We start from the raw sequence: 22,331 nt of genomic DNA, 5'->3' as shown, positions 1-22,331 counted from the left end.
GGTTTCTAGAGCTGCGCTGCTCAGTAGCTCTTTACTTTTACTGAGATTTTTTCTTTTTCTAAGCTTCATTCCTGCTTTTCTGGGTGGAAAAATGTTGTTTCTCTGTGTAGTTGGACAGATTTTTGGCAGTATTTTTTTCATGGTTTGCTTATTTTGTTATGCTGTGTAACCATAGCAACAGGGAGCAGCTGATTGACGTGGGAAAAGCTGAAAATGACTTAATTTTTAATTCTCCTGGTTTCTGTCCGACCTGCAGCTACTCCCTGATGTTCTCCTGCTGGCTGCTGAGCCCGAAGGACCGGCCGTCCTTCGAGACGCTGCGCTGCGAGCTGGAGAAGGCGCTGGAGGACCTGCCGGACCCCCAGGACCCGGACGAGATCCTCTACGTCAACATGGACGAGTCGTCCTCGGAGCTGGGCGCCGTGGGCGGCCGCGACCCCGCCGAGGCCTCGCCGCTGTGCCTGAAGGGACTGGAGTCGGTGACCACCGCGGAGGTCCACCAGCCCATCCGATACGTCGTCTGTCCGCGCCGCGAGGCCGCCCGGGCCCTCTCCGACTCGCTGGAGAGCCTGGACATGCCGGTGTCGTCGTCCACGGCGACGCTGCCGCTGCAGCCTTCCTGCCACGCCACGCCAGACCGCACGCCGGCCCCCACCCCGACGTTGGAGCTGCTGGAGGACATGGAGGCGACCAGGAGGATGCCCTGGCAGTAACCGAGCCAGAACACAAACTCACCACAGCATGCTCATGGCACGAAGGTTTCCTCAAACCGATGCGCGGATTCCCAAGGGACTCTGAAGACGCTTCGTCTTCTTCATCCTGCAAACTGCAGGAGGCGCTCTTGGCTTTATGCTGTAGATCTAATATTTGTAGCACAATCTGGATCTACAGATATGCGCAAAACTTTTTTGATCCTCTTCTAGTGTAAGAAAGAAAACTGAATTTTGCTGCCACAGCATTTCCTTTAAAGGTTTCAGCAGAAAAACCAGCTTTCATCGTTACATCGCAACGTTATTCCCTCATCTGCAGACCTGGAGTGTTGCTTTGATTCCTTCCTGCATGGTTGGCAAATCCTCTCCATGGCAACCACTCAGCTGAGCAAAACGCCTGGATGGACCTAGCCCCGCCTTCGAGGCGCAGCTCCTCCCCCACTCAGCTCCTTCAGACTAACCAGCAGCAATTAGCAAACACCTAATTGGTCTCAGAGCAACGCTGGTAAAAACGTTACAGGGTTAATAGAGGAGCCATGTTGTGACGACTTCCTGTAGGCGGAGCTTCAGAAAGAGCAGGAGCTTCTTAAAGTGACAAAGACCCAAATAAAAAAAAATCCACTCTGTGCCTGGAAAACACTGCCTGCCTCACCCAGTACAGAAACTCTGAGGTTTTTTGATCTAATGAATTTATTTTCATAATTCCAATTTGCTGAATTTGAAGGTGGATGGAAACGCAGCAGCTGCTGAGATGAATTTTCTCCTCCCCTCCGCCGCCATGCTGGACCAAAGCTCTGTGAACCCGGCTGACGCTGCCAGGCTGAACCGATCGATCAGATGGACGACGCGTTTTCATTCGCTCTGTCCTTAGACCTTACAAGGTGTTTCAAAGATTTATCTGTTTACAAAACTCATTCTTTACACTCCTGTGTGCAACCAGGAACAATCCTGCAGAAACATCGACTCACATCGCCTGGACTTTTCTACGCTTTTCATTTTGTTACAACCACGAACTGTAAAATATGATTAGAGATTTATTTAACGAACCAGCAGCAGAGTAAAGGAGTTAAACACCGGAGTTAAACACCGGAGTTAAACACCAGAGTTAAACACCAGAGTTAAACACCGGAGTTAAACACCGGAGTTAAACACCAGAGTTAAACACCGGAGTTAAACACCGGAGTTAAACACCAGAGTTAAACACCGGAGTTAAACACCGGAGTTAAACACCAGAGTTAAACACCAGAGTTAAACACCGGAGTTAAACACCGGAGTTAAACACCGGAGTGACGACCCAGATGGGGGACATGTATGCATTAGGGCCACTGTAGCTAGAAAAAATATGTTTCTGATGTTCAAAAGTCTAGAAAAAAACTGGAAATTACTGAGTTTGAAAAGTTTAAAATTTGCTAGAAAACATTTGAGAATAATTTCAGACATTTTCTAGAAAAAAACGTTTGACATTTCTGAATTTGAAATATCAAAAGTTTGCTAGAAAACGCTCTGAAATTCTCTAGAAAAAAAATTGGGAGATTTTCGTCCAATTTTCAAAAGTCAAACATTTTGTAAGGAGAAACTTGGAGATTACTGCGTTTTAAAACTCAACATTGCTAGAAAAAAACTGAAAATATCAATTTGATTTTTGTTCTAGAAAAAATCTGGAAATTTCCAGTTTTCAAGTCAGAAACTATAAACTCAGAAAATTTGCACATTTTCAAACTCAGAATTTTCTTGAAAACTAATCTCAAAATGTTAGTTTTTTTTCTATGGAGCTAAATTTCCACATATTTTCTTTATTTTTATTAAACTCTCAACATTTCAGTTGTTTTTGCTGAAACCTCCAAACAGGTACAGATCAAACGAGGAAACTTTCAGTGTTATTCAGATTTTTGTTTTTATTCAGATTTTTTGTATTTGTTCAACTTTTGCACTAATGACTTCCAGTAGTTTAGACATTATTTCCCCAAATATATAAAAAAAAATAATTAAAAAAATCACAATTCGAATGAGAACAAATCCTGGAAAACGAGCGAAACCCGTCATCCGGCTGCTCTTCTTCTGTGGTTTCTGAAACTGTTGCACTGAGGAGGAAAACGCTGCAGCATGTATGCACTTATATTTTTATGTATGTATATAAACAGTTTGTTTATCTCTGTCCTTCGTCTTCAGATTGGATTTTGCTGATTTGTGAGCATCTGAGGTACTTTTAAAACCGGTACAGTTACAGAATGTGATGGAGAAAAACTTCAGTTCCAGCTTTTGGTTTGTTTTTGTGATACATCTGGTACCGTTTAGTCAGCGGGACTTTTAGAAAAGAAGGTGCTGAAGCTGATTCACTTCCTGTTTCCTGTGTAATTGGAGCATTTTTTTCTTCATCGTCCTCATCAGCCTTTTCCCAAGTGCCTTCGAAGAGCCAGTATTTTGCATTTTGTTGAATGTTTTCTGCTGGTGTTTTTACATTTCTAAGGATTTTTTGTACAATAACTACTTTGATTTTGTCACTGCTGATGTTTTTTTTACAACGTTTTTGCATAAGAAATGAATAAATTGAAAAGCACATTGTGTTCCTGAGCTTTAATCGGCAGCAGACGGCAGGAAGCGGCGGTGAGCATCAGAGCTGGACGTAGGAGATCTGCACGTCTCCGTCGATCTCCAGTTTGTCGATTTCGCTGAAGTTCGTCCGGTGGAAGAAGTCGAACAGGTGCTGCTCGTTCACAAACACCTCAAACCTCTGGCTGCCGCAGCGGATCGACACCTGGAGACAGAAAACCCGTCAGCAGCAGAATGTGGAACCGGACCCGGTCAGGAAGTGAGGCTCACGTCGAAGTACTGCCCCTCGGCGAAGGGCGACGCGCTGAGCTGCCGCTCCTCGCTGCCCCACTGCCCTCCGGTCCGGGCGTTCCGCACCACGACGCCCTCCTTCACTCTGGGGTTCATGTGGAAGGCGACGTCCCGGGTTCTGCTCACCACCAGGTTGAAGCCCATCCTGGGACACCGAGGTTCTGTCAGGACTCGGTTATCGGGGGGATCCGAGCAGCCGGGCGGCCGAGAACAAACCTTTGGGCCCCGTGGGGGACGGAGCCCCGGATGACGACGGTCCTCTTGGGGAGCATCCCTCCTGGGATCCGGGCGGAGAACGGCACTGGCTGGGAGGGAAGCAGGTTACTGGGAGACCAGGACGGGGCCGGCCCAAGTCATACGCTGGGGGCCCCACAGGGCCACCAGACACTCACTGGGGGCCCCACAGGGCCACCAGAAGGCCCCAAGACACACGCTGGGGGCCCAAGACACACGCTGGGGGCCCACAGGACCACCAGACACTCACTGGGGGCCCCACAGGGCCACCAGAAGGCCCCAAGACACACGCTGGGGGCCCACAGGGCCACCAGACACTCACTGGGGGCCCCACAGGGCCACCAGAAGGTCCCAAGACACACGCTGGGGGCCCAAGACACATGCTGGGGGCCCACAGGGCCACCAGACACTCACTGGGGGCCCCTAGACACACGCTGAGGGCCCCACAGGGCCACCAGAAGGCCCCAAGACACACGCTCGGGGCCCAAGACACATGCTGGGGGCCCAAGACACACGCTGGGGGCCCACAGGGCCACCAGACACTCACTGGGGGCCCCTAGACACACGCTGGGGGCCCCTAGACACACGCTGGGGGCCCAAAAACACGCTGAGGGCCCCACAGGGCCACCAGAGGACCTCAAGACACACGCTGGGGGGCCCACAGGGCCACCAGACACACGCTGGGGGCCCCACACGGCCACCATCCCACTACCACCACAGGTCCCCCAAGAGCACTACTCTAGGATGACAAATAAATATAATTTGTTTGGTTTTAAATAACATTAGAAAATAGAAATTAAATGTTATTAATCATGGAATAAATTATTTCAATACTATTTATTTAAACTTGTTGCACAGATTCATTTCTTAACTCCACCTTAACCCTAATCCCGGCCGTAATTCTAATCCTAATTCTTTCCCAGCTGATATTCTTGTAACCCGTCGCCTTTCAAACCACTGAAGAAATCAATAATCTATATTGGTTCGTTTAACCACAGAGACGCCACCAGATGGACAGAAACGATGAAGCTGCTGGTTCTTCTTCTGCTCGGCTGATTTAGAGAAGGATTGGCTTTTTTCTGCTTAACCTCCAGGTGAGGCTTTTATTTTGAAGGTAAGTAAAAAAAACACCTGTGTGAGTTGAAGACAGTTAAAAGTAGCAGGAGTTATATTCTAAATAATGATCAATATTATCATTAAACTGAAACTGCAGCTGCTAACAATGACAAACTGCTTCTTTTGATAATTAAACATTTTAAATAAATGTTGAAAACATGATTCTGGAAAATGAAACCTTGTTTTTTCTCTTATAACAGACAAAATAACCCAAATTATTGTTTATTTTCCACTGTAACTTTACAAACAGCAGGAGAAAAGATCCTGTCAGGTAAATTATTTCATCACTTTGTGATTCTGAAAACATGAAACGTGAAGAACAAACTGCAGCTCAGTCTCTGAACCACCAGGGGGCAGCAAACAATCCAACATTACAACTGAGACCTGCTCAAAGTGAAAACAGGGACTTTAAAAACGAAACAAATATTATTTATAATTCATTAATTACATGTTTATAAAAAGAGTGAGAGATAAAAGTGTTATAAACACGTACCGGGTTGTAGATCGGCTGCCCTGCCGTCCCCTGAACAGGTTTATAAAAATGGGAGAAAAACGTCAGAAAACACGAGTATGAAACTATAATGATGCCAATATTACTGAGCTTTTTCTCTCACCGGCAAGTGGGATCCTGGAAAACCTCCCTGTTTGGAAGAAATGTAATAATTATGTCCCAAACTGTCTTTTGATGGTAATAAACGGTTATGTTGTGATTTTACCCCCATGGTGCTTCCTGGGTATCCGCCCTGCAAATATTTACACGTTTCAGGTGATTATTACAGGAGAAAATGTTAAACGGAGCCGTCAATAACGTTTTTATCTGACTCACTCCCATGCCGTCAGGACATCCAGCCTGAAATCAGACAGAAAAAGTTATTTTTATTAATCTATTGAAGTTTAATTTATTAAAGTTATTTAAATTAATCTGATCTACAGGAAGTTATTATAAATAATAACAATAAAGATGGAGGATCCTGGATTTCCTCCCTGATGACGAAGAGATGAAAATATTAAAGAAACAGTTTTAATTTGAACTGAACCTTCTACACTGCAAAAACACAAAATCTTACCAAGTATTTTTTTTATCTAGTTTATAATGAAAATATCTCAGTTCACTAAAAAAAAAAAAAGAAAAGACAAAACTAACTTCTACATGTCAGACAGATATAAAGAGTTTGTTTTTGGTGGATAATTAATACTAATGGAGACGTAGAAAATCAACGGACAGATTTAAAACATTTTTCTCATGTTAAAAGTAAAACAATCTGCTGGTGGGACTAGAACTGGGTTGCTAGGCAACAGGTTTGGCTTGGCTGGGGTTGCTAGGTAGCAGGCTGGGGTTGCTAGGTGACGGTGCAGCGAAATATTCCACCAGTGGAACAAGAACTTAGTTTCAAAACGAATATTAAGGAATTACTGACCTAAAACAAGCTCCTACGTCATGATGAAACGTTAGCTTGTCTGTTAGCTTCGTCGTATTTTGAAGTGCACCAAGATGTTTCCACTTGAAACTAGACAGATTTAGAGTTTTTGCAGTGTACATGCTCACTCCTGTTCCTCCACTCATGCCATCAGGATACCCACCCTGGATTTTCAATCAGAGAAAGTCACTTCATTTCTTCCATGTCAGAATAAATTATCATGGTAATAAAGAGCTACACACCCCCACGTGGCCTCCTGGATATCCTCCCTGCTTAAAAAAAAATGAAAATATTAAATAAACTTTTCCATACAATGTTAATTTTAGCTGAACTTTCTATATTGGAAAAACACAAAATCTTACCAAGTATTTTTGGTCTAGTTTATAATGCAAATATGTTAGTTTTTTAAAAATAAAACACAACTAACGCCTAAATAACTTTTCGGAAAGATACAAGAGTTTGATTTTGGTGAATAATTCCTTAATATTGATTACAAATAACCTGTTCCACTGGCAGATTATTTCACTCATAAGACATTTTCCCTTGTTATAAGTGAATTAATCTACCAGTGGAACTGGAACCGTGTTGCTAGGCAACAGGCTGGGCTTGACTGGGGTTGCTAGGTAACGGCACAGCGGAACTGGAACTTTTTCATCAATATTGAAGAATAATTTAGTTAAAACAAGCTGCTGTGTCTTGCTGAAAAGTTACTTGCAAGTTTTCTTATTTTGTCTTATTTGAAGTGCACCAAGATGTTTGCCAGATTTTGAGTTTTTACAGTGCATGTGCTCACTCCCATTCCTCCGCCCAGGCCATCAGGATATCCACCCTGGGTTTTTGTCAGAAAAGTCATTAAAACAATTATTTTGATTTACTTTGAGCCACTCTGAAAGGAAATTATTCTAATTTTTTAAAAGTACGCACCGCCATGCTGCCTCCTGGGTTTCCTCCCTGCTGAAAGGAAGACTACATTTTCTCTTTCAATTAATTTTTTTCCAGAAGAAAAAGAACCATTTCTTCTTTCTGTGCCAGAATCCTGAATATTTGTTGATTAAACAGAGGAAAATCCGATGACGACGCTGCGTCCAGCAGACCATTAAACCGCTGAGTATTTCATAGTCGTGCTAGCTGAGCTAGCTGAGCGCACAGGGACGGAGCATCGCGACAGCTGGTGCTGGTTATAACTTCTTCTCTTGCCTAATTTAAAAATAAAACTTTCTGCCACAGTTATTACATTATTTTAAATGTTTTATCTGGTTTATTTTTACATATTTAATCATATTTCTTACATTAATCTGTAATACAAAGCCAGAAAAAATGATTGTTTTGTTGTTAGCTATGTATTTTACATGGATAGATTGTAAATACAAACCGCCATGCTGCCTCCTGGACGTCCTCCCTGTGAAGAAACCACGTTAGTTTAATCCATTACATGAGACCGAATGGAGGAAACCAAAGCTGTTAGCTGAGTGAGGCTGTTTTACTCACTCCGGTTCCTCCAGGCAGTGCGCCGCCGCTGCCACTGCCGCCGCCACCGCCACCTGCACCCTGAGGCAGACGCACGTTCAGGAAACCTTCTGCTACATTTATCTACTGACATAAAAATGGCCGACTGGTGTGGCTCACCCCAATGATGTTAATGGTTTGGATGGAAACGTCTCCGGAGACCTGGATGGCCCGGATCCGCTCCACAGGGAGGCGGTGAGGGAACAGGAAGAAGTCCTTCCTGTTGACTTTAGTCTGGAGCAGAAAGAAGAGTATAATCAATCAATCAATCAATCAATCAATCAATCAATCAATCAATTAATTAATGAGAACATCGATAACATCCATTCTCTGTCACTTTAAATGCATCTGGTGCATCAGGCAGTAAAACCGGCTAACCAAACATGCTGGAGGTCAGCTAGGGTTACTAGGTGATGGGTGGAACTCTGCTGGGGTTACTAGGTAACGGGCAGAACTCTGCTGGGGTTGCTAGGTGACGGGCGGAACTCTGCTGGGGTTGCTAGGTGACGGGTGGAACTCTGCTGGGGTTGCTAGGTGACGGGCGGAACTCTGCTGGGGTTGCTAGGTGACGGGCGGAACTCTGCTGGGGTTGCTAGGTGACGGGCGGAACTCTGCTGGGGTTGCTAGGTGACGGGCGGAACTCTGCTGGGGTTGCTAGGTGACGGGCGGAACTCTGCTGGGGTTGCTAGGCGACGGGCGCAACTCTGCTGGGGTTGCTAGGTGACGGGCGCAACTCTGCTGGGGTTGCTAGGTGACGGGCGGAACTCTGCTGGGGTTGCTAGGTGATGGGCTGGGTTTGGCTGGAGTGATTGCTGTGACGTTTTTGAAATGACTCAACTTCCAAACAAAAAAAACATTATTGCCAAAAACTGACGAGGTGGTTTGTTTTTCAAGCTGTTTTCAGAAGCGGTAGAGACCCGAATGGAAGTATAAAAACATTCAAAATGTGTTATTTATAAAAACCAGATGCTTGTTGTTGTTTACCTGGAATCCCTTGGAAGTGATCATGATGACCAACTCGAAGGCCTCGCCCTTGGAGAACGGCATCCTGCGGATCTTCTCCTCCGACATCCAGGATCCGTCTTTGCGGCTGTTGAAAACCACTTTGTCCCAGCCGTCGAATCGAGGGTTGAAGTGCAGGGCGACGTCGCTGGAGTCCGACTCTCCACACAGAAGGTTGATCCGAAACCTGGGAGAGACAGAACCGAGTTGACCGCAGCGTTTCCAACTTATCCTCACATCACGACCCGAGTCGATTTATTCTGAGCAAACCAACACAAAGTGTTCAGAAGCATTTCAGATGTTTCTCAGAAACAAACACAATCATGAAGCAATTCCACAAACAGGAAGAACATTCCTGCCAAAAAACTCATGAGTTTTGAGATTAATCTGAGATGTTTTCTAAATAAAAAAATGAAAAATTCTGAGCTTCGAAAGTGAGAAAAAACTGAAATTTCCACCTTTTTTAAGAATATTTTTCAGATTACTCTAAAAATTTTAGGTTTTTTTCTAGCAAATGTTTCTTTTTTTTCTAACTCAGAATTTTCCAAGTTTGTTTCTAGAAAATTTCTAAGATTAATCTCAAAATTTCACTTTTTGTTTTTTAATTTCAAAAAATGTCTGATTTTTCAAGCTCAGGAATTTCCAGGGTTTTTCTTGAAAATTAATTTCAAAATGTCTGAACTTTTCTATCAGATTTTCAACTTTTCATGTTGAGAAATTTCTATGAACGTTTTCCATAGAAATTAATTTCTATGGAAATTAATTTCTATGGAAAACGTTCTAGTTTTCAAAGATTAACCTAAAATACTTGGATTTTTTTTGTTGCTAATGTAAAATTTTTGCCATCAGCAAATTTCCAAGTTTTTTTCTAGAAATTTTTTGAGACCAATAGAAAAAGTTTTTTGTGGAAATGTACTCCTTTTATATTCTTTCTACATTGGCCTTCCATAAAAACACGCCCGAAGTCAGAGGTGACTGTAAAAAATGGAGATAAAAACCGAGCGGTGAGACGTCACACAAGTTTCTCTGGAGAAAATAAAAAAGCTTTAATGGATAAAAAAGCTTCAGATTCAGTAAAAGGTTTTAAAAACTCACCTGGTGATGTTTTCAGGAACCGATCCCTGGATGTAGACGGACGCTCCGACCCGAACGCCGCCATGAATGGTACCGAGGTAAGGAATGCTCTGCAGCGCACAAAATGAAACAATCAGCAACTTTTACAGCTGAAAGGTGATTATTGAAGAAAACGACCATTAAAAAAGTCTAGGATGCAACTTGTGAGGTTAAAAAACGAAAAGCAGTTTGAGAGCGATGAAGTTTTACCATCCAACTAACTTTCACGATTTCTCAAAGCGGAACCTTTAAAAACAAAAACAAGATTTTCTTAAATTAATTTACTAAAATCCTTAAATAAGTGAGGATTTAATAAAGCAGGTTTAAAATGTGCAGATTAAAACCAATTAATTTAGATAAACCATCAGCTTTAGTAAAAAAATCCAACTCAAACTCATTTTGATTGTTTTTGGTCACAAAAACTCAGTAAAATTAAAGAAAAACATTTAAATTGTACGAGAATCACAACTTTATTCTCGTACAATTTAATTTTTACATATTTATTTTTTACACTCTGTCATTCTTTGGTAATTAAAATACTTCTGCTGCCTCAGCTTTACTTGCTACATTAAAACCGAACCAAGATAAAAAAAAATAAAACATCTTTTTGACCGTTTGGTCCAGTCAAAGTCCGGCGGCAGATACTCACGGGGTTGTAGACGGGCTGGCAGCCTGGAGGAGCGACGAGAGTCATGGCGATGGACAGAAAGCGGGAAAACAGGAAAGACGATGCAGGAAAATCTGGACTTTATATGAGCAAAGGAGGAGAAACGCGGAGAAACGAGCTGCTGAGATCCTGTTGACTCTAAAAGCTAATAAAACATGGAGGCCGTGTTTTCACCCGAACCAGAACTGATTTTTAAGACGAGGCTCCTGTGGTCTGATGTTGTTGCTCCTCTGTTATCACATTAATTGAAGTGGTTCTGAGTATTTTCAGGAACAGAAACTCCGCCCATCCTCACCTCCGGCCGGGTAGCTGCGGGTATTTCTCTTCTTTTGTTCTGCAGTCAGGTGGGAAGTTAATCCTGCAAACTCAGCGCGAAGGTATGTGTACAAATACGAAGGTTTCAGGGAACAAAAGCGGGAAAGTTAATGGAAAATCTGCAGCTTTTCATCAGAAAATCCTTCATATTTACTAAAGACGAAAGTCCAGCAGGAACTCAGGAGGTTTAAAATATTCCAACCTGCAAAACGGAAATATTTAAATCAAAGAAAATATTTCATTATATGTATTTAGTTTAAAACTAATTTATGGTCTAAATCATCAACATGCTAAAGTCTGCAGTGGGAAACAACTTGAAACTGACAAAAATAAATACAAATTTACTGAAAAATAACCGGTGAAAATCACACTTTGCTTTTGAAATGTGGTTAAAAAATAATTTTTAAAAAAATAAACTGGCCTGGTTGTTGGGTTTCATGACGCTTTTTGTTCAGTATCGCTCTAATAAAACCGTCACAGAACTGCTGGGGATTAAATTACACACAGGGCTGGCTGAATTCAAAGGCACACCACACTTTTCAGATTAAAAAAAATGTGAAAAAATGCAGAAACATTTCTTATTAAACATGTCTTCCACCTCAAGCAGAAGCAACTTACTGTTGGCTGATGACATAAAATCCACTGGTGGACACAGCTAGCTAAAAGGTAGCTAAGCTAACCCTAGTGCACTCATTATTAGGTCTGCTAGCGCCACATGCTACATGCTACAACACAGCATTTAGGGGAAGCTAACATTAAATTCAATTCAAATTATATCTGCCATTGAAAGACAACAACTCACATGCACCGGTTTAATTTTGATTAGTTTACATATTTTAGAAATCCCTTAGATGTTGTGTTTACGTTTTGCTCTCTACCAACAGTCGATAACCAAAACTTTAACACAGACTTTATTCAACTGAAAGTTTTAAAAATTAAATTAGCGCTTTAGACTAAATGTAAACATTAATTTTGGGGAAGCTAGGTGTGCTAAATATTTTCAGGCTAGCAAAAGCGCTAAATTAAAATTTGCACCACTATTAGCAAATTAGGAGAAGGTTCCCATCAGTGGGAACTTATTTTTAAGGAAGCTAAGTGTGCTAAACATTTTCAGGTTAGCATAAGAGCTAAATGAAAAATTACCTCAGCTGTTAGATTTGCGCTAATGTACTGGATACTTAAGTTATTTAGATATGGAGGAAGCTAAGTGTGCTAAATGTTTTCAGGTTAGCAAAAGCGCTAAATGAAAAATTAGCTCCACTATTAGCATATTAGCGTTACTGTCCCTATCATTAGTTTCTTCTTTTGAGACATTTGGATATGGGGGAAGCTAAGTGTGCTAAACGTTTTCAACCTAGCAAAAGCGCTAAATGAAAAATTAGCTCCACTATTAGCATATTAGCGTTACTGTCTCTTTCATTGGTTTCTTCTTTTGAGACATTTGGACATGGGGGAAGCTAAGTGTGCTAAACGTTTTCAACCTAGCAAAAGTGCTAAATGAAAAATTAGCTCTACTGTTAGCATTAGTGTCCCCATCAATGGTTACCTCGTTTCAGACATTTAAATATAGAGGAGGTTAATTGGGCTAACCTTTTAAAAGTTAGGAAAAAGCTTGCTACTAGCATGTTAGCGGATTAGCACAAATGCTGATAAAACCCAAATAAACCACACTGATGTTTTCGTTTCCACGTAAGCTGATGAATATCTAAAAAGCTCAAACAAATGACGAGACGCTCCAGTTGTCCTTAAAATAATCTGTTTATTCCATATTGAAACGCAGAGTTTAGTCAGAGACACTCAGTCAAGTGGAAAGTTGTGACCTCCATTCACCTCCCAACCACCAGCCCAACCGAAACGCTCCGCCTCCAACCGGCCATTTGTACGACATGGAGAATTTGTGAATGTGTCAGAAATCAACGCATCACACACAACTTTGACTGAGACAAATTATCCGTGTGCTGAATTTCTAAAAATATCTATGGTAAAAAGCTAACGAGCCGAAACAAAAGCAAACATTCTCCAAACCGGAGGCCATTTTCACTGTAAGACTAAATCTCTCCGCCATCTTCAGTTTGAGACACGTTCATGTCTGAAAACTAAATTATTTCCACACATCAGAGCCTCAAAGAAAAATAAATAGAAGAATCCATGGTGTATGTAAAATATGTCTTTTCATCAAGTTCTCATTAGATACATTCAACACTTATTTCAGTGCACCAACGTTGTGCATAAAGTCTCTAAATGGCTTAATCTGCGTGAAACAGAATTAATTACCTCGGCGTTTCCCTCGGATGTGTGTTCGTCTCACCATCGGTTATGGCAGAGAGACGGGATCCACATTGTAAGACTGCAGAGTGTCTAAACAGGTAATTATTATTCCACATATCGTGTTTTTGTCAAGTCGGTCCGAGTTCAAGCAGTTCGTGATCGTTTGTCAGAATCTTTTGTTTCGAGACAGCGAAACTCAAATAGACGTAAAATCGGTCACTTCACCTCCACTGAGTCACTTTCCTGTCAGAACGAGGAACAAAATAATGACCTAGTGGCTCAGATGCAAAATGCCCAAATAGGAAGAGAAACCAGCAGGTTGATCCTGATCTGTGAATAACATTTATTTCTGGGTTTGTCACAGTTTCTCAAACTGCTGAAGCCACACTGAGAGGTTCGGCTGCATTAAAACGTAAAGAACAGAACCGACAGGCAGTGGTGGGCACCGCTAACTGGAAAGTTAGCACCGCTAACTGGAAAGTTAGCACCGCTAACTGGAAAGTTAGCACCATTAACCCTAAAGCACTAATCAAACATTAGCTCCACTAACTGTAAAGCATAACCTGTTTAGCAGAAAGTAATGCTAAAGCGCTAACTTCAATTTAAATTATATCCGCACTGAATTTAATTTTGACCGTATAAAATTTGTAGTTTCACAAAGCGTATTTACGTTTACATCCCGATTTCTACTTTATGTTTTATTTTGTTCCTGTATAATTCATGTTTGGACAGTTTATAGCTAAAAACAATGACACAGCTGCCAAACTTTATTCAACTGAAAGCTCGCAAAAACAGTAAAAGTAAATTAGCACATAGGAATTTACCTGAAAATAATTTAGGGGAAGCAAAGTGAGCTTTACGCTTTCAAAGTTAGCAACTTGCTGAGCTAAAAGTGAGCTCCACTATTAGCACGTTAGAATTTAACCAGAAAAATACATTTGGTGGATGCTAAGTGAGCTAAATGTTTTCAAAGTTAGCTAAAGCAGCAAGCTAAAAATTAGCTCCACTATTAGCATATCACATTTTACTTGGAAAAATAAATTTAGGGGGAGCTAATTGTGCTAGATGCTTCAGAAATATAAATGTAGGGGGAGTTAAGTGTGACAAGTGTCTTAAAAGACAACAAAAATTTAAGTGTGCTTAACATTTTCAGTTAGCTCAAATAATAAGCTAAAAATTAGCTTAGCTATTAGCACATTAGAATTTACCCAGAAAAATAAACGTGACAGATGTTTTCAAAGTAAGTAGTAAACAAAACATTAGCTCTGCTATTAGCACGTTAGCAGAAGAGCGCCCACCACTGCTAACAACTCAACAAAACACACAAAGCAGCTCGAAACACGGACCTCTCATGCTAACAAATCCTCTGAGGCACATAAGTGACAACGACCCAAAAGGCTCACAGGGTTCGATTTTCCACAAAAACGACCGAAAACCCTAAATCTCCCATGATCAGAACTGAAGACGCCCTTAAAGAGTTAAACCTCTTTATGAAAACAAGAGAAGAACAACTCCAGTCGTCTCGACTCCGTGAGTTTGTGACCGTTTCAGATTTTCTGGGTGTAAAAGGTGGAACCTCAAAGAAAAGCTACTGAGACTGACGGCTAAAGCAGTGGCGTCGCTATAGGCACTAGAACGTTTGCAGCACTAGCGGCTACGTTAGCCGCCGCGCGCTCAGGCGATATGCAAGGCAGTCTGTTAAATTTAGACAGGAAAGGCCGCGTGTTTGCAGCAGAAGCTTCGTTTCGCCTACCGGGTCGTTTTCTCCAACCTGCTGCTGAAAAGTGCGGTCGATAGGTGTGCATAGCTTCGAACGGACGAGAAAAAAAAAAAGCAAGACAAATGACAAAACTAAGACACGGCCGTGTTCCAGCTCCGAGCTCCAGGACTTTCCCTGTCGGGTTTATCCCAGCTGGTCCTCATACTGCTTCCTGAAGCAGTCTCCGGCGGGGAAGAAGTCCCAGCATCGCTCCTGGTACATTTTCCACACATACGACTCCTGGGAAAATAATATTAAACTTTAAATTAAACAGAATTATGAAGTAAATGAAAACAGCAGCGAAGGGAAATGGCTGACCTGGCCTGTGTGTTCCGTTTCATCCTTGTTGATGAGATACATCAAGAAGAACCTGAAACGAGGAAAACAGCCACTCTTCACTGCAAAAACACAAAACCTGATTTTTTTCTATTATAACACGGAGTTTTGTTATAAATGAAAAAATCCACCAGTGGAACTGGAGCTACTGATCAATACTGAGGAATTATTGACTTAAAACAACCAACAAACCCCAGAAAACTTGCTAAGCCTGGTGGTTGGGCCAGACACTCATCCCGCCGCGTTTTTAGTTAAAAATGATTAAAGTTGACGGAAAATTTGAAAATATCACTTGATAATTATGTTACTGAAAAATTAATATCTGAACACCAACTATAAAGTCTTAAAAAATGCAAACATAAAAAAAAAGACTTAAATAAATAAGCAATGGCAAGCCTGGTGGCCCGCCAGGCTTATAATACACTGAGGAAAAGAAAACCCTGCCATTGTCTTGCAGAAAAGTTATTTTAAGTTAGTTGAGTCTTATTTAAAGTGTAAAAACACATCTCCACTACAAACTAGACCAAAAATACTCGGTAAGTACTGCTAGCTACAGTGTACTAGCAGGTACACTGAAGCTAGCAGCGTACCTGCTAGCTTCAGTGTACTAGCAGGTACACTGAAGCTAGCAGCGTACCTGCTAGCTTCCTCACCTGTAGTGGAAATATCTTACTACACTTGAAATAAGACAAAACTAACTTACAAGGAACTTTTCATTAAGATTTAGGACCTTTTTAAGAAAATAATTTCTTAATGTTAATGAAAATGGGTAGAACATTCCACTGCGCGTTACCTAGCAACCCCAGCCAAGCCCAACCCGTAACCTAGCAACCCAGTTCTAATTCCACTGGCAGCTTATTTCACTTACAAGACACAGGAGTTTGTTTCAATGATCACTGATGGAGCAGCGGATCAATTAGCAGATTTATTTATTCATAGCAAAACCTTCTCACATCTTATAAGTGAAATAATCTGGAACTAGAAGTTTTTCATCAAGATTAAGGAATTACTGACTAAAACAGGCTCATATTTACTTTCTGAATACTTGGTAGGATTTAGTGTTTTGCAGTGTTCTGTAAAGAACTCGTGTCCTTATTCCCAGAATAGGCAGATTATGGATTAACTCAGGTGTTGGCTCACATGTAGCTGGCCAGGTTGTGCTATACAAATGAAAACTGATTGATTGATTGATTGATTGATTGATTGATTGATTGATTGATTGATTGATTGATTGGTTGATTGATTGATTGATTGATTGATCAGCTCACATGTAGCTGGCCAGGTTGTGCTATACAAATGAAAACTGATTGATTGACTGATTGATTGATTGATTGATTGATTGATTGATTGATTGATTGATTGATTGATTGATCGGCTCACATGTAGTTGGCCAGGTTGTGCTCCTCTAAGGTGTGCGTCTCGAAGCCGTGCGGCGTCGTGTCAAAGTAGTCGCTTCCTATTCCACAGATGAAGCATTTGGTCTGAAAGGGAAACAGGAAGTAAAGGGCCTGCAGGCGGCGGGGCTCAGGTCAAAGGTCAGGGGCTCAGGTCAAAGGTCAGGGGCTCACCTCCATGTCCTCCCTGACCTGCTCCTGCTGGTCTCTCAGCTCACCGAAGGCGTCAATGATCAGACCTGCAGCCAGAGACAGGAGGATGGATGGCAGGACGTGCATCCGACCGGCATCCAACCGTGAAATACAGCCAACCAGCATCCGACCGGCATCCAACCAACATCCAACCAACCATGGAATACATCCAACCAGCCATCCAAACATGGAATACATCCAACCAGCATCCGACCGGCATCCAACCATGATATACCTCCAACCAACATCCAACCGGCATCCAACCGTGAAATACAGCCAACCAGCATCCAACCAGCATCCAACCGGCATCCAACCATGATATACAGCCAACCAACCATGGAATACAGCCAACCAGCATCCAACCAGCATCCAACTGTGATATATATATCCAACCAGCCATCCAAACATGGAATACATCCAACCAACATCCAACCAACCATGGAATTCATCCAACCAGCATCCAACCAGCCACGAAATCCATCCATCCATCCATCCATCCATCCATCCATCCATCCATCCATCCATCCATCCATCCATCCATCCATCCATCCATCCATCCATCCATCCATCCATCCATATTTTTATTTCTTTACCTTCTTTAAAACCGACTCATGAATCCTGATTCACTAAAACTGCATTTAATTTAATTTGATGTTTCATTTTTTGTTTAATATTTTTTAATTTCACTGAAGCCTGAAACATGAAAATCCACCAACTGATGACGACCAAACATTTAATATCTTTAGCTCATAATGTCCAACATAAAGTCGCTAGCTTTAGCTTCTTGGTCGTTAGCTTTAGCTTCTTGGTCGCTAACATTAGCTTCTTGGTCGTTAGCTTTAGCTTCTTGGTCGCTAGCTTTAGCTTCTTGGTGGCTAGCATTAGCTTCTTGGTGGCTAGCTTTAGCTTCTTGGTCGTTAGCTTTAGCTTCTTGGTCGTTAGCTTTAGCTTCTTGGTCGTTAGCTTTAGCGTTAGCCTCTCCCACTCACCCTGGATGATGGCCAGCAGGATGACGATGACAAAGAAGAAGAAAGTGATGTCAAACACGACTCGGTAGAGCTCGTATTCATCCCCGGCCGGATCCTCGATTTCATCTCCGATGCCTCCACCGGCGCGAACGCCGACGTACATGTGGAACAGGTAGCACTACAAACCAACCATGAAACACATCCAACCAGCATCCAACCAGAAACGGGGAAAATTTAGTTTATTAGGAGTGTGAATGTTAAATCTGAAAGTTTCAAAGAGTCAGTATTACATAACGCAGATTAAACAAGCTAACATGTGCATAAGCTCAAAGCTTCACATGTACGAATTTCACTTCATTGCAACGTTCCATAGAAAATGAATGGAGAGTTTAAAAACAAAACACTTCCCATATCTGTGTCCTCTGTCACTTTTATCAGCAGTTAAAACTGTTTAATCCATTGTTAACATGTGGTAACCTGTTTTTCCGAGCCGCCTTTAAACGCAACATGAGCGCTGCGACACTCTCACTGGGTTTACACCTGTGAAGGAGACCTGCTGCTGCTGTGCGGAGCTACGCAGGTGTGTTAGAATCATGGCAGCAAAACGCAAAGAACTTTTCAGTTTTTCCCCCAAACTAACCGACTGTTGAGTAAAGCTGCTGGATGCAGGTAATGCTAGCTAAAAGATGACTAGCTAATATCAATACAGCACCTTTAGCTTAACAAGTAGCCTGTAGGGTACCGATGTTGTTTATGTTCAGCTAGACAACAGCTGAACATAAAAAAAGTTGATCCCTGCTCTTGTTCGTCTGGAGCCGGGGCTGAGAGTCTCTGAGAATCTCCCCACACCCCCTTCGCTCACACACATCGTTGAACCACACAGCTATTTGGGAACCACTGGGGGTCCCAGGAGAAAAGGTTTGGGAACCACTGGGGGTCCCAGGAGAAAAGGTTTGGGAACCACTGGGGGTCCCAGGAGAAAAGGTTTGCACTGGACCGACTGGTAAGGTCTTTAAGTGTTGCTGTTTTCCAGAGCTGATCTCCACTCACAGTCATCATGTCGTCGCACTTCATGTCCGGCTCGTCCTCGTCCTCGCTCTTGTTGTAGAACTTGCGGAAGAAGTTGAAGGCCACCACGGTGTAGAGGTACACCACCACAGCCAGCAGGCCGACCGTCATCACCAGCTGCAGATGACACTCGGGTCAGACACCAGTTCACCCCTAAACCCCCACAATGCACCGTTAACGGGCGCGCCACCTGTTTGCCGTTGTGGGTGACGGAGGACAGAATGGTCCGCAGCGTTTTGACGCCCATGGCGATGTCCAGGAGATGGCAAGCGAAGAAGAAGTTGTTGTAGTGTCCAAGCATGGACATCAGCATGTACCAGACCAGGTACAGGAATGTCTGACAGGTGAACGAAGGAGGATTAGCAACATCAGACCTGATATTCTGACGTCCAGGCGGCTAGTTTTACTCACATTGTCAGTGAAGACGACCCCGAACTTCCAGATCTGATATTTGATGTCAATAGATGTTATCCTGCAGAGAGAGGAGAGACGAGTAGCTCTTAGTCCGTTCTGATTTAGAGGTTAATTATTAGGCTTCTTTGAACAGGTCAGGATAGATCTATGGCCTATACAAAACGTATTCATTTTTCTCACAAAATCATTCTTTGATAATGGGATTTCGGTGCTTAGTTGAACCTGTACGGAGCTGTTTTAGGGCGTCTTGTCACTTTAAATCCCAATAAGCTGCTGCAGGCCACGCCCCCATATCAACGTTTACAGTCATGACCAGCAGCTGGTACGTCGGCTAACGCTCTGGAAGCGTCCGGCAACCATCCACCACAGCAGCAAAAGTTACACACAGCAGTCCTGTACCTTTTCAGGCTAAACATGCTAGTATGTTACTAGCATTGCTCGAGTTGATTCAGCAGTTTAGTTTCAGAACAGCGTACAAACTTAATTTAACTAAGAATACGTGTGGTGTTTTAGAGTGTAGAAAGAGTTGCGTTCCGTTGGGGTTGCTAGGTAACAGGGGGCGTTCCGTTGGGGTTGCTAGTTAACAGTGGGCGTTCCGTTGGGGTTGCTAGGTAACAAGGTGCGTTCCGTTGGGGTTGCTAGGTAACGGGGCGTTCAATTGGGGTTTCTAGGTAACAGGGGGCGTTCCTTTGGGGTTGCTAGGTAACAGGGGGTGTTCCTTTGGGGTTGCTAGGTAACAGGGGGCGTTCCGTTGGGGTTGCTAGGTAACAGGGGGCGTTCCGTTGGGGTTGCTAGGTAACAAGGGGTGTTCCGTTGGGGTTGCTAGGTAACAAGGGGTGTTCCGTTGGGGTTGCTAGGTAACAAGGGGTTGGGGTTGCTAGGTAACAAGGGGTTGGGGTTGCTAGGTAGTGGCGCAGCGTGACTATTGAGAGATTTTTGACACCAAAAATAAAACATGAACTCATAGCCAGAGGGTGTTTCTTTAAGCACTGGGTTGATTTCAGAAGCAGAAGAAACCAAAATGGAAACCCAGACGTCTGGACTAGCTGTGCGTACCAGCTGAACATGGAGGTGTCCGGTTCCGGTTTCTTCTCGTGTGTCATGGCGCTGACGTCCAGCGACGCCAGGTCCATGCCCAGCAGCTCGGCGATTCTCTCTCTGCCGTAGATGTCGCCGTATTTATCCAGAACCTGGACGTCACGCGGAAACGTTTGGGTGAATTAAATTCAGTAACACTTCACTGATGCCAACGGGAAATTAAATGTTGGTGTAACTAATTTTAATTAAAATTCTTCAAAGAGTCATTGTAGACGGTGATGGCTGTTGGCATCTTAAACTCACCTTTCTCTTCACAAACTTGTCCCAGTAGTTATTTGGGAAGGTTCTGCATTCAGATAGAAGAGTAAAAAACACTTTAATAAATCTTATTCTCCTTAACTGCAGCTAAATAAAGCATACAGGGATATTTTTGGGCATTTCTCACGGCGTGTTGAGGACCAGTCTGTCCCACTGGCCCTTGATGTCGTCGTCCTCCGGCTGCTCAGTGACATAAAGTCCATCAAACTCCAGCTTCCTGGCCAGCTCCTTCTCTCTCTTAAAGATGACCAGAGGAACCTGCAGGGACCAGAAGACACGATGAGGCTGAAACCAAACGTCTCGGTGCAGCGGAGGAGGAGGAGGAACGGCCCAAACCTTCAGGCAGTTGTAGCCGATGATGCAGAGGAAGGAGATGATGGTGTGGACGATGGCGAGGAAAGACAGCGCCGGCTCCATGTAGCCGGTGCTCTCTTCCAGGAAGTAGTACAACGGGCCCTCTTCGTCATCATCTTCCCCACCTTCCTCCAATCCGGACCCGTCTTCCTCGGCGCCGGAGCCTTCGAACAGGCCGGAGCCCTCAAACAGACCAGAGCCCTCAAACTCCTCCTCACCCGGCGGAGAGTCGGACACCTGCAAAGGTCCAACAGGGAGTGAGACCCCAGGCCTTTTGGGGGGACCATCGATACGCGACTGGAGGTCGTGACCTTTGCTAAGCATCGAGTCAGATGGGAAAATGAAACAAACACACAAAGAATCTGAAAAAGTGTTTCCATCGACTATATAATTACATAATTTCACATTTCGAAAAGAAACATAATAGAAACACGTAAATAAAAATAAAAAAAAGCGTCACTAGCTACCAAGGCTAATAGGTGATGCCAAACCCAGCAACGTATATCTATGGGAGGAACATATTTTATAAATAAAACTATATAAATCTACATTTACTGACCTTGTAGAAGAGCAGGATGAAGTTCAGAGCGAATGCGATGAACAGAGCCAAAAACCGCAGGTTGTAGAAGTTACGAGAGAGGTAGTTCTGGGAGGAAACACAGAAATCAGAGCGTTTAATGAAATAAAATCAGACCTTCTGGGTTTATCTGCGTTGGATTTAAGGCTTGTATCTCGGATTCGGTGCTGTGAAGACGGAGAGCGTCTCACCATGAATTTAATCCTCTGCACCTCCAGCTCGTTCCACAACTCAAAGCCGCCCTCGGCGGGTTTCTTGTCCTTCTTGGTTTTTGTTTTCACCGTTTTCTCCTCGACCTCCTCTGGTTCTTCTTCCTTCACCTCGGGTTCTGGCTCCGGTTTCTCCGACTTCTCTCCATTCTCAATGCTGGGGAAAAAAAAAAACAGACCGGCTTGACATCTGATAACAGCAACCAGACACGTAAACATTAAAGGGGACCTTTTACGCATAAATCACTTTTTGCACGTTTTTATACTTCCGTTTGGGTTTTAAATGCTTCTTTAAAAACAACAACAAAAAAAAAAACACACCCGGCTGTTTCTGGGCTGTAAGTTAATATTTTCTATCATCTGAAAAATGAGCCGTTTCAAAAATCTCCCAATTGTTAAGTCGCTTTCCACAGGAACTGCGCCGTTACCTAGCAACCCCAACGGAACTCCCCTCGTCGCCTAGCAACCTGTGCAGAGTTCCAGCTCGTTTTACCGCTGTATGCGCTGTACAATG

The 22,331-nt window shown here is 43.1% G+C and overlaps 3 protein-coding genes across 13 annotated transcripts in view; 1 reads left to right on the top strand and 2 right to left on the bottom strand.

Moving 5' to 3' along the window:
* The window catches only part of axl (AXL receptor tyrosine kinase), a 48,696-nt gene extending 45,424 nt beyond the window's left edge, over positions 1-3,272 (top strand). For both annotated transcript variants that reach the window (XM_008426523.3, XM_081614653.1), the window contains exon 20: positions 257-3,272. In XM_008426523.3, coding sequence (XP_008424745.2) covers positions 257-713 — 457 coding nt within the window. In that variant the 3' untranslated portion in view covers positions 714-3,272. The remainder of the gene's footprint in view (positions 1-256) is intronic.
* On the bottom strand, positions 2,586-12,536 carry LOC103475197 (galectin-4-like). 2 transcript variants are annotated; one of them, XM_081614658.1, is made up of 14 exons: positions 10,590-12,536; positions 9,923-10,011; positions 8,810-9,014; positions 7,946-8,059; positions 7,808-7,867; positions 7,692-7,718; positions 6,562-6,588; positions 5,728-5,751; positions 5,618-5,644; positions 5,516-5,542; positions 5,395-5,424; positions 3,768-3,856; positions 3,531-3,696; positions 2,586-3,465 (listed from the first exon to the last, which is right to left on the bottom strand). In XM_081614658.1, the coding sequence occupies exons 1-14, from the start codon at positions 10,632-10,634 to the stop codon at positions 3,322-3,324; spliced, it is 1,074 nt and encodes a 357-aa protein (XP_081470784.1). In that variant the 5' UTR covers positions 10,635-12,536; the 3' UTR covers positions 2,586-3,321. The 2 variants fall into 2 exon arrangements, with proteins under 2 accessions (XP_081470784.1, XP_081470783.1); XM_081614657.1 differs by having other exon boundaries at positions 5,516-5,644; positions 10,590-10,686; positions 10,782-12,536.
* A 125-nt stretch (positions 12,537-12,661) lies between these two features.
* ryr1b (ryanodine receptor 1b (skeletal)) overlaps positions 12,662-22,331 on the bottom strand; it is a 128,421-nt gene continuing 118,751 nt past the window's right edge. For all 9 annotated transcript variants that reach the window (XM_081614644.1, XM_081614647.1, XM_081614649.1 and 6 more), the window contains 14 exons: positions 21,800-21,974; positions 21,591-21,677; positions 21,014-21,268; positions 20,805-20,935; positions 20,663-20,705; positions 20,378-20,511; positions 19,319-19,379; positions 19,098-19,244; positions 18,890-19,024; positions 17,861-18,017; positions 16,854-16,918; positions 16,666-16,766; positions 15,268-15,319; positions 12,662-15,189 (listed from right to left, as the gene is read on the bottom strand). In XM_081614644.1, coding sequence (XP_081470770.1) covers positions 15,094-15,189; positions 15,268-15,319; positions 16,666-16,766; positions 16,854-16,918; positions 17,861-18,017; positions 18,890-19,024; positions 19,098-19,244; positions 19,319-19,379; positions 20,378-20,511; positions 20,663-20,705; positions 20,805-20,935; positions 21,014-21,268; positions 21,591-21,677; positions 21,800-21,974 — 1,639 coding nt within the window. In that variant the 3' untranslated portion in view covers positions 12,662-15,093. The remainder of the gene's footprint in view (positions 15,190-15,267; positions 15,320-16,665; positions 16,767-16,853; positions 16,919-17,860; positions 18,018-18,889; positions 19,025-19,097; positions 19,245-19,318; positions 19,380-20,377; positions 20,512-20,662; positions 20,706-20,804; positions 20,936-21,013; positions 21,269-21,590; positions 21,678-21,799; positions 21,975-22,331) is intronic.

This window comes from Poecilia reticulata, chromosome 13 (genome assembly GCF_904066995.2).
Source record: "Poecilia reticulata chromosome 13, P_reticulata-male-v2, whole genome shotgun sequence".
In the NCBI taxonomy this organism is placed as follows: domain Eukaryota; kingdom Metazoa; phylum Chordata; class Actinopteri; order Cyprinodontiformes; family Poeciliidae; genus Poecilia; species Poecilia reticulata.
Note: the sequence above shows the minus strand (reverse complement) of the source record. Positions and strands in the feature narration are given on the sequence as shown.

What these genes read in the sequence shown, in the direction of transcription:
- LOC103475197 (XM_081614657.1), bottom strand. Translation starts at nt 10,634, where the DNA reads ATGACTCTCGTCGCTCCTCCAGGCTGCCAGCCCGTCTACAACCCC. An exon ending in CACTGCCTGGAGGAACCGGA is followed by an intron (nt 7,719 to 7,807) that starts GTGAGTAAAACA and finishes GTTTCTTCACAG; the next exon opens with GGAGGACGTCCAGGAGGCAG. An exon ending in CCGAGGGGCAGTACTTCGAC is followed by an intron (nt 3,466 to 3,530) that starts GTGAGCCTCACT and finishes TTCTGTCTCCAG; the next exon opens with GTGTCGATCCGCTGCGGCAG.